This window comes from Eucyclogobius newberryi, unplaced genomic scaffold, assembly GCF_026437365.1.
Source record: "Eucyclogobius newberryi isolate DKJ021-1_F unplaced genomic scaffold, fEucNew1.0.hap1 SCAF_12, whole genome shotgun sequence".
In the NCBI taxonomy this organism is placed as follows: Eukaryota; Metazoa; Chordata; class Actinopteri; order Gobiiformes; family Gobiidae; genus Eucyclogobius; species Eucyclogobius newberryi.
Window position 1 is genome coordinate 28365224 of NW_027315746.1, and position 11700 is coordinate 28376923.

Below are 11700 nucleotides of genomic sequence, written 5' to 3' on the forward strand. Positions count from 1 at the left end.
TCTGTTCTGTTGTGTTCTGTTGTGTTCTGTTGTGTTGTGTTCTGCTCTGTTGTGTTCTTCTCTGTTGTGTTGTGTTCTTCTCTGTTGTGTTGTGTTCTGCTCTGTTGTGTTGTGTTCTTCTCTGTTGTGTTGTGTTCTGCTCTGTTGTGTTGTGTTCTTCTCTGTTGTGTTGTGTTCTTCTCTGTTGTGTTGTGTTCTGCTCTGTTGTGTTGTGTTCTGCTCTGTTGTGTTGTGTTCTGCTCTGTTGTGTTGTGTTCTTCTCTGTTGTGTTGTGTTCTTCTCTGTTGTGTTGTGTTCTTCTCTGTTGTGTTGTGTTCTGCTCTGTTGTGTTGTGTTCTGCTCTGTTGTGTTGTGTTCTGCTCTGTTGTGTTGTGTTCTTCTCTGTTGTGTTGTGTTCTGCTCTGTTGTGTTGTGTTCTTCTCTGTTGTGTTGTGTTCTTCTCTGTTGTGTTGTGTTCTGCTCTGTTTTGTTGTGTTCTGCTCTGTTGTGTCGTGTTCTGCTCTGTTGTGTTGTGTTCTGCTCTGTTGTGTTGTGTTCTGTTGTGTTCTGTTGTGTCTTATTCTGTTGTGTTGTGTTCTGTTGTGTTCGGTTGTGTCTTGTTGTGTTGTGTTCGGTTGTGTTGTGTCCTGTTGTGTCTTGCTGTGTCTTGCTGTGTCTTGTTGTGTCTTGCTGTGTCTTGTTGTGTCTTGTTGTGTCTTGTTGTGTCTTGTTGTGTCTTGTTGTGTCTTGTTGTGTCCTGTTGTGTCTTGCTGTATCTTGTTGTGTCCTGTTGTGTCCTGTTGTGTCTTGCTGTGTCGTGTTGTGTCCTGTTGTGTCCTGTTGTGTCCTGTTGTGTCTTGTTGTGTCTTGCTGTGTCTTGCTGTGTCCTGTTGTGTCCTGTTGTGTCTTGTTGTGTCTTGTGTCTTGTTGTGTCTTGTTGTGTCCTGTTGTGTCCTGTTGTGTCCTGTTGTGTAGTGTTGTGTAGTGTTGTGTGTGCAGGACTCTCTATAATCCACCCGAGTGCACAGAGGACACTTTTGACAGAAGAGAAGACGGCGTCCTGGTGAGGCCTGTATCTGTGAGCTTGTGGATAACCGGATTACAGGTGCCATTTTAGACCACTGGCACTTTGTCTGTCTTCTCTAAGAGTTCAGACGCTGCCCTTTCACTCAAGTACAAAAAGAAAAAGAAGAGTTCATGCTTTGTGCAGCAAAAGAGAGCATAAGTGACTGTGTGCGGCAAAGGATTCTAGATGAAACGATTGAGGGTTTAGTTCCTTTACTTGTGATGTACATGTCCAGATCATAGACAGGTGGTCAGGTGAGCCTAACCAGTGGATTATCCCAAGACAACGACATGGTCATTTGAGTCTGTGTTTAGTTTGCATGTTTCTCCCCGTGTCTGGGTAAGTTTCCTCTAGATTCTGGTTTTCCTCTTTTCCAACTCCAAACATGCACCACAGGTCAAATCCTCCAGCTACGGCCCTGACCAATGAGCCATTTTCGCGATGGCTTGGCTACTTCCCCTTTCCTTAAAAGTGGATCTTCACTTCCTGTCCCATGCGCTCTCGACGGGGAATTAGCGTCTTGATTGAATAAATCAAAATGTAAAGATGGCTCAGCAGAGAGCGAGTTACAGCTGGATAATCACTGGAAGCATATTAAGACTTTTACGCACGATGGAATACTTCACCGGGTTTTTTTGTAAAAGTGTTTTTATGTCAACCATAAATTTGATTAAATATGAAAGAGACAACATGATAAAAGTACATGGAAGTACACCAAGTTGATTATTTTTGTAAACAGGTTAGTTCAGTTTGTGGTATTATTTTTACATTATTAATTACATTTAATTTACATTACCATTAACTTACAGACCACCTCTATCAACACTTAGCTTTCCCCCGGTAAAGTATTTACTGTACATTTTACGTAAAGGTTTTAATATGCTATCGGCTTGTGTTATAAATATTTATTTATTTTGACTCTGCTAATTCCCCATCAAGACTCGGAAAGGAAAGATCCTCACGTTTATGGGAACCGGAACTAGCCAGGTTCTATAGTGAAAAGGGCATAGCTCAAGATCAGGAGATAGGTCCCCCGGGCGCTCCATTCCTGACAGATTATTGTTAAAGGTCAACAATTTTGCAATAATTGGTATGCTTTATGTTTGTCTTACTCTTTATAAGCTTGACACGTGGCTAAAAGTGGGATGAGTTGGGCAGTGTGATGGGATGGACATGACAATATCAGGTTTGTAGCTCAAGACTAATATCAAAACTGCAATGTTTATCCCTTTAAACACATTTAGAAAGATGAGACCCCCATATCACAGTTTTATACCGTTCATGTGAAAATGTGGCACAAAGATCAGAAGCTTTGGCTGTGAAAGACAAGCAAAAGAGGGACATTCACACACTTATCACAATCGCACCTATAGTGTCTTGCCAAAGGACACAACGACAGTACGCATTGGTTGGAAAATGACAATGAAGCAAACATTTGTCTTTTCGAACAGAAAAAGCAAACTATGTCTCTTTAAGGTGTGCAGTCCCATAAGGGGATTTTTCCAGTGCTGAGGTGGGCAGCAGCACTTATCAGCGATGTGCCACAGAGGAGGGCTTTATTCCATTTACCTCCCACAATCTCACACTCCACAGGGCTCCCTCAAAGACCGGATCAACGCGCACAAAGCACCCAGCGGCGCACGCGGACATGATAAAGCCTGGTTCAGAAGTGGGTCTGGGCTGAGGCTGGTGGTGCCGGTGGTCTTGAGACTGGTCCCGTGGGTGGCTGTTATCTCCAGAGCACACTGACTGGACGTCCATACCATCACACGGCGAGGATGATTAAACACGGAGAAGACGGGGCCAAGACAATAACAAGACTACAAGATTACATCGAGAGAGAAAGTATACTTTTGGCGCGCTTTGGGGTTTTATTTAGACGTTGTTTCTGTTGATCATTTATTTCATATTATCATTAAAAGTATCTATGTGTGATTGGTGATCAGGCCCAGTGTCCACAGCTTCTCCCTCACCATCAACAGGATAAGTCAGGTAAAGTGGGGCTTCCTAAGAGTTAAAGTTGCACTGTATCACTAACAGATATTCACTGTGAAGTTTAAACCAATTCAAATTGTTGCCACATGATCTTTTTGAGCTGTTTTGATTAGTTATAAGTTATAAACTATTTGCAGCGGCATAAGAAATAGGCTACAGCTTCAGTAAAATAAGGTTAGTATAATTTTTTGTTTGTAATTAAGCAACACATTAGCCTCATAAAGACATGCAGAAAGTGTTTTTAGGCTGTAAAAATCGTTCTGATTGGCCAAGGAGTTTAAAGCAGCAGGGTCTAGACTGGAGAGTAGAATGAGACAAAATCAAACTCCTTTTTGGTTCCTTTTGTGACTTATGTTATGTTATAAAGCTGACTCTAAGTATCTGCACATAGACTGTGAATAAGTGTCCTTAATAAGAGAAAAATCGTTTAGAGTTGGCTATTTTAATTAAAAAATAAATTAAATAATATCCAATATTTGTTTCATTTAGTAGAACATCAACATGAGTAATATATAAGGCACTTTTTAAACGTGTTTATGACAGATCAAGTGCGAAAGGAAATATGTACCCGAATACTTATAGTACACATCACATAACCAAATTAGTAGTTTGAAAAATGCCAAAAAAAGAGGCACAGTTTACATGACTTCACTGAATATATATAAAATCCAGCAAAGTTCCCCTCCATCTATGATATGCATTTTGAATTCTTTCATAAATCTAATCCAAGTACAACACCATAAAATGAGAACAAAGTTGTGAATGAACAATAACGTCCTTATCCAAATAATAAAAGTCCTTCTAATAGACTCTACCATCGTAAATAAATCCTGTGATGTGTATTTGTGGGTGTGGGGCGTGTGGTTGCTGTCCAAACACAAAGCACATGTGTGAAAAAGAGTCTTGAAGTGACTTTTATTGCAGGGATTACAGTGACACTCTCCTCGCCATTGGCTCTTTGCGCGCCACAGCTTCATCCAAAAGGCACCGCGCGCACTATGACCATGACCATCCACCACCTTTGACCACACTGTGAGCTTTTGTTCAAATCATCTCAAACAGCCGCAGACAAAACAAAAAGAACCTTTCACCAACCAACGCGCGTAAAGTTCCCGGCGCGTAATTCCACTTTTACGCACAAAGCAAAGCCGCCATGGACTTTTGACATTATTGAAGCGGAGTGATTTACGCAATGTCCAAAGCTCTGGATCACGTCAAGAGACCCATGAACGCCTTTATGGTCTGGTCCCGGGGCCAGCGGCGGAAGATGGCGCAAGACAATCCCAAGATGCACAACTCGGAGATCAGCAAGCGGCTCGGCGCGGAGTGGAAGCGGCTGTGCGACGCGGAGAAGCGGCCGTACATCGACGAGGCGAAGCGGCTGCGCGCCCAACACATGAAGGAACACCCGGACTACAAGTACCGACCGCGGCGCAAAGCCAAGAGCCCGCGGAGGGAGCGCTACAGCCTGTTCCCCGTCCCGGCGCTGCTCGGGGACGCGCCCGGGGCTCTGCTCGAGGACGCGCCCGGGCTGTTGGACTCGTTTCTGACGGCGGGGGAGAAGACGAGGGGTCTGCTGGGACCACGCTCCGCGGCGCTCGTGGAGCAGAATGTGGGTAACGATCAGTGACTTTGTGAGACTTAAAAGTGCTGTGACCGGGGTTCATGTGTCTCTGTTGAGGCTTTGACTTAGATTGGTGGGACAGTCTCTGTGTTAAATATGTATCATCACCTGTATCATCACCTGTATCATCATCTGTATCATCATCTGTATCTGTATCATCATCTGTATCATCATCTGTATCATCACCTGTATCATCATCTGTATCATCACCTGTATCATCATCTGTATCATCACCTGCATCTATCATCATCTGTATCATCATCTGTATCATCATCTGTATCATCACCTGTATCATCACCTGTATCATCATCTGTATCATCACCTGTATCTGTATCATCATCTGTATCATCATCTGTATCATCATCTGTATCATCATCTGTATCTGTATCATCATCTGTATCATCATCTGTATCATCACCTGTATCATCATCTGTATCATCACCTGTATCTGTATCATCATCTGTATCATCACCTGTATCATCACCTGTATCATCACCTGTATCATCATCTGTATCATCATCTGTATCATCACCTGTATCATCATCTGTATCATCACCTGTATCATCATCTGTATCATCACCTGTATCATCATCTGTATCATCACCTGTATCTGTATCATCATCTGTATCATCATCTGTATCATCATCTGTATCATCATCTGTATCTGTATCATCATCTGTATCATCATCTGTATCATCACCTGTATCATCATCTGTATCATCACCTGTATCTGTATCATCATCTGTATCATCACCTGTATCATCACCTGTATCATCACCTGTATCATCATCTGTATCATCATCTGTATCATCATCTGTATCATCACCTGTATCATCATCTGTATCATCACCTGTATCATCATCTGTATCATCACCTGTATCTGTATCATCATCTGTATCATCACCTGTATCTGTATCATCATCTGTATCATCATCTGTATCATCACCTGTATCATCACCTGTATCATCACCTGTATCTGTATCATCATCTGTATCATCACCTGTATCATCACCTGTATCATCACCTGTATCATCATCTGTATCATCATCTGTATCATCATCTGTATCATCATCTGTATCATCACCTGTATCATCACCTGTATCATCACCTGTATCATCACCTGTATCATCACCTGTATCATCATCTGTATCATCACCTGTATCATCATCTGTATCATCACCTGTATCATCATCTGTATCATCACCTGTATCTGTATCATCATCTGTATCATCACCTGTATCTGTATCATCATCTGTATCATCATCTGTATCATCACCTGTATCATCACCTGTATCTGTATCATCATCTGTATCATCACCTGTATCATCACCTGTATCATCACCTGTATCATCATCTGTATCATCATCTGTATCATCATCTGTATCATCACCTGTATCATCACCTGTATCATCACCTGTATCATCATCTGTATCATCACCTGTATCATCACCTGTATCATCACCTGTATCATCATCTGTATCATCATCTGTATCTGTATCATCATCTGTATCATCACCTGTATCATCACCTGTATCATCACCTGTATCATCACCTGTATCATCACCTGTATCATCATCTGTATCATCACCTGTATCATCATCATCATCACCTGTATCATCATCTGTATCATCACCTGTATCATCATCTGTATCAACATCTGTATCAGCATCTGTATCATCATCTGTATCATCATCATCTGTATCATCACCTGTATCATCATCTGTATCATCATCTGTATCATCATCATCATCTGTATCCGTATCATCATCATCATCACCTGTATCATCATCTGTATCATCATCTGTATCATCATCATCATCATCTGTATCATCACCTGTATCATCATCATCATCATCATCATCTGTATCATCATCTGTATCATCACCTGTATCATCATCATCATCTGTATCATCACCTGTATCATCATCATCTGTATCATCATCATCTGTATCATCATCATCTGTATCATAGCCTGTATCATCATCATCATCATCTGTATCATCATCTGTATCTGTATCATCATCATCATCATCATCTGTATCATCATCTGTATCATCATCATCATCTGTATCATCACCTGTATCATCATCTGTATCATCATCTGTATCATCATCATCATCATCATCATCTGTATCATCATCATCTGTATCATCATCTGTATCATCACCTGTATCATCATCTGTATCACCATCTGTATCATCACCTGTATCATCATCTGTATCATCATCTGTATCATCACCTGTATCATCACCTGTATCATCATCTGTATCATCACCTGTATCATCATCTGTATCATCATCTGTATCATCACCATCATCATCATCATCTGTAGCATCATCTGTATCATCACCTGTATCATCATCATCATCATCATCATCATCATCATCATCTGTATCATCATCTGTATCATCATCTGTATCATCACCTGTATCATCATCATCATCATCATCATCATCATCATCTGTATCATCATCTGTATCGTCATCATCATCTGTATCATCACCTGTATCATCACCTGTATCATCATCTGTATCATCATCATCATCATCATCTGTATCATCATCTGTATCGTCATCATCATCATCATCTGTATCATCATCTGTATCGTCATCATCATCTGTATCATCACCTGTATCATCATCATCATCATCATCTGTATCATCATCATCATCATCATGTTAGTTTGTTGGAAAGAAGTTGAGAAGTAAAAAAAAAAAAGAAAGAGTTATAAAACGGAATATCTATGTAATCAACACAAAATATTCAAAAATTAAAAATTACAGGGACTCTTTTTGCGCAATGAAGGCATTTTCGGGACACAGTATGTAACTTTCTGAAGGTTATAATAATTAATAATTCCATAGAAATTGACATTTAAAACCGTTCTTCAGAACATTCTCCACGCAGCCGTGTACTGTGGAATATTATAACTAAAAGAACTTTTCCATGGGAACCAGCCTCTCCAGGCCAATTTAGACTCTGTTTTGTGTAGATTTAGTAGTTTTTATGATTATTATTTTTTGTGCAATAAAAAAAGAAGAAGAAAAAGCATGCTTTGATTTAGTCTAAAAGGCTTAAATGTACGTACTGTGCATTTAACAAAATAAAGGTGTTGTCATTTATTTGTATTTGTCTAATCAGCTATTGTGCAATTTGGACAAGTTTTGGAAATTATCTACAGTATGGTTGCTAGGTAACAGCTGCAATAACCTCTACATGTCACTTATCTGTCCAACCAGGAAGTAAATCTTAAATATAAACATATATTTATTAAAATGAGTAGTTTACTTGATGCACCGTCAGTTAGTCAGGTAAACTACAGCCATCTCAGGCACAGGTACTGAAGAATCTTTTAAAAACAGAAGCCTACTTAACTTCAAAGTGAGTCTCACATATTTTGAAATGACTATGAACCATATAAGCAATGTAGTGAGATTTTGTTCAATTATTTTGAAAATTGAAGCAGCAATAAGTTGAGTACATTTTATTTTGAAGTTCTAAACTTTTTTCAGACGAGCCTATGAATGTTAAATGTTGTGTCTTGACCATCAGAATTCACCTGTGATCATTACTCACCTGAGCCTGTTTCGCAGCGTTCTAATGAATGGTCATTTCACTGAACATGTCCTCTTTTCCTCTCCACAGCTGCTGTTGGGTCACTTCAGCCACAGCCCAGTTCCCTTCAGCGCGTTCGGACTCCACTCTCACCACCACCACCCTCCTCCTCCTCCACCTCAGGCCCACAGTGCTGGATACATGGTGCCCTGTGGATGTGCTCCTCCCTGGGCCTCTCTGCAGCCTCAGGTGGCCTATATCCTTCTCCCTGGGCCAGGAGGGGGCGCTAAGGGACTGGAGGGGTATGGGCCGTCCACCACAGTGTGAGAAACATCTGAAAACGTTCCATATTGGACAAAACATGGATTTTTAAACTAGAACCAAGGATGATCTGCTGTACACGGCATTGAAGTTATGGAAGAAAATGGTGGATCCTAAATATATGCATCCATTTATGGACAACAAACTGTATCAAGTAACCAGCATTGTCTGATTGCTGATTACTGCACTGATTACTCCAAACTGATTCTAAAACTGATTTATAAGTAATACAGCTCAGGAGTATAAAATCTTTAGTTATTTAAGCCAATTTCTTTTATTTTTTTCAATTTCTTTTATTCATTATTTTTATTAGCAAACAAATGAACATGTTGCATTTTAAGTTACAATCTAAACAGTGTATGAACATTTAAAGTAAAAAATAAACTTTGAATCCTGATTTATTCGGTTTGACTTAAACGTAACACACAAACTGTACATTATTTACACACGGAACATATTTGCTCAAGTCGAGATTTTCAAACGGTGATAGAGCAACGTGCGCTTTTAAACTTTAGTTTGACTTAAAGCTACGTCTTCTTCGGACATTTCCTCTTTCTTGATTTCTTGGTCTCGACATGACGCTGTAAGCTCCCTTAATGCGAGCTTTATGTCGCACGAGAACAGAGTAAATAGTTTAGCTTTGGTCCTAAATGAGGCGGTGTCAGAGAACACCAGGACCAGGAATGCCTCCGCCGCCTCCTGCAGAGCGTCGGGCTTCCAGCGCTAACTGTCACTACATTTCTTCTGACATTTCACGCACGAGGCGACCGAAGATCTTTTTGGGCAGCAGCAGGTTTGCGCTCTTCTGATATTTTGGGATCTCTTTGGTCTTGGTATGGTTCTTTCTCTTCTGTTGTGTTCCTGCGGAGGACGTTCCTGGGGAGGACGTTCCTGGGATTGCTGGATTTGGGATGGAACCCTCCATACATGGTCAGGAGCTTTCATGTTTTAACATCTGTGGTCTGTATCTCCTCCTTTGGCCAATTGATTATTCCTGCAGGGTATCGGATCACTGTTAGGGCGTAAGTGTTTATTGCCTGGGACTTGTTCATACCATTGAGCTGGCTTCTGAGGACTTGCCTCACTTTCCTTGTTACCTCTTCAAGTTTGCCATTTGCCTGTGGGATTCCCAGGTAATTGCAACTGTCCTCAATGTCTGCTATCGTTCCTTCTGGGAGTGAGACCCCCTCAGTGTGGACCACCTTCCCTCTCTTAGTCACCATCCGCCCACACTTCTCTAGTCCAAATGACATTCCGATATCTGAGCTGTAGATCCTGGTGGTGTGGATCAAGGAGTCAATGTCCCGCTGGCTCTTAGCACACAGCTTGATGTCATCCATGTAGAGGAGGTGACTGATGGTGGCCCCATTCCTGAGTCGGTATTCATAGCCAGTCTTGTTGATTATTTGGCTGAGGGGGTTCAGACCTATGCAGCAGTGGGGACAGTGCATCACCTTGGTATATGCCACATTTGATGGTCACTTGTGCAAGTGGCTTGCCATTGGCCTCAAGGGTGGTTTTCCAGAACCTCATCGAGTTCACTATGAAGGCTCTTAGAGCCCCATTGATGTTGTACAACTCTAAGCATTCCATGATCCAAGTGTGTGGCATTGAGTCATATGCTTTCTTGTAATCAATCCAGGCAGTGCTCAGGTTGGTGTGTCGGGTTCTACAGTCCCGTGCGACTGTTCTGTCTACCAGGAGCTGATGTTTCGCACCTCTGGTATTTTTGCCGATGCCTTTCTGAGCACTGCTCATGTATTGATCCATATGCCCGCTTATCTTAGCCGCCATTATGCCCGACAGAAGCTTCCATGTTGTGGAGGGACAGGTTATTGGCCGATAGTTGGACGGGACTGTGCCCTTTGAGGGTTCCTTCTGGATCAGGATTGTACGCCCTTCGGTTAGCCATTCAGGGTGCGTTCCGTCCCTAAGCAGTGTGTTTACTTGGGCTGCTAGGCGCTCGTGGAGTGAGGTGAGTTTCTTGAGCCAGTAAGCATGTATCATGTCAGGGCCCGGTGCTTTCCTTTATGTCTGCTGCAGTGATGGGAACTGGGTACTGCTCAGGGAAGTTGCTGTGGTCCGCTCTCAGAGCCATCAGCCACTGTGCATCTCGGTTGTGGGATGCTTCCCTTTCCCATATGCCTTTTCAGTACTGTTCAGTTTCCAGCCTTGGTTCGTCTGCTTTGCTGTTATTACCCTGTCATTGAGCGTACACTTTCACCGGTTTATTTTCCTGGTTTCATTTAATATTTCACTTTATCTCACACTGGGCTCTGCGCTGCTCTAGTAACTCTCTCTGATTGGTCAGCACGATCACATGGTATGCAAACCTACGTAATTTCCGGGCCGTATTGCCCGGAGAGCTAAAGGCTAACTGGTGACATGCGCTACTGAGCAGCTGCCATTAACTTGAATGGGCGGCCATCTTGGCTGCTGGGGGCTTGTCCCATCCACACATTACTTATTTTACTTTATTTGTTTACAAAAGGGAAATTTCAATGTTGCACAGATTAGGTACAGAAACAGATTAGGCACAGAAGTAAAAAAAACTGATTAAAAAAACTCTTGCACATGCATCATTGCACATGATTATGACACTATTGCACATGATTATGAAGCTGAGTGACACATGTTCAGGGCAGCAGGAAGGAAAGACCTGTGAAACGTCTCCTTCACACAGCGAGGGTGGATCAGTCTGTCACTGAAGCTGCTCTCCAGAGCGGACAGAGTGTCCTGCAGGGGGCGACACTCATGGTCCAGCATAGATGTGAATCTAGCCAGGACCCTTCTGTCCCCCACCTCCTGCACCGAGTCCAGAGCACAGCCCAGGACGGAGCTGGACTTCTTGATGACTTTGTCCAGTCTCCTCCTCTCTCTCTCTGTGATGCTGCTGCTCCAGCAGGCCACACCATACAGGAGGGCTGATGCCACCACAGAGTCGTAGAAGGTCTTCAGGAGTGGCCCTGTCACTCCAAAAGACCTGAGTCTCCTCAGGAGGTAGAGCCGACTCTGGCTCTTCCTGTACAGTGCGTCTGTGTTATGAGTCCAGTCCAGTTTGTGGTTCAGATGAACACCCAGGTACTTGTATGAGTCCACTCTCTCAATGTCCCGTCCCTGGATGTTCACTGGTGAGGGGGCAGTGGGGTGGCCTCTGTGG

At 42.4% G+C, this 11700-nt stretch overlaps 1 protein-coding gene across 1 annotated transcript; it reads left to right on the forward strand.

Annotated features, from left to right (window-relative positions):
• Positions 1–4223: 4223 nt before the first annotated feature.
• LOC140355857 (transcription factor Sox-14) lies at positions 4224–8546 on the forward strand. The gene is made up of 2 exons (XM_072440497.1): positions 4224–4652; positions 8310–8546. Exons 1-2 carry the CDS (start codon positions 4233–4235, stop codon positions 8544–8546), a joined length of 657 nt encoding a protein of 218 aa, XP_072296598.1. The 5' UTR covers positions 4224–4232.
• Positions 8547–11700: the final 3154 nt, after the last annotated feature.

Bases quoted from the DNA above. Each gene is read 5' to 3' on its own strand.
- LOC140355857 (XM_072440497.1), top strand. From the start codon at position 4,233: ATGTCCAAAGCTCTGGATCACGTCAAGAGACCCATGAACGCCTTTATG. The intron at 4,653-8,309 runs GTGGGTAACGAT...TCCTCTCCACAG, and splicing joins CGGCGCTCGTGGAGCAGAAT to CTGCTGTTGGGTCACTTCAG.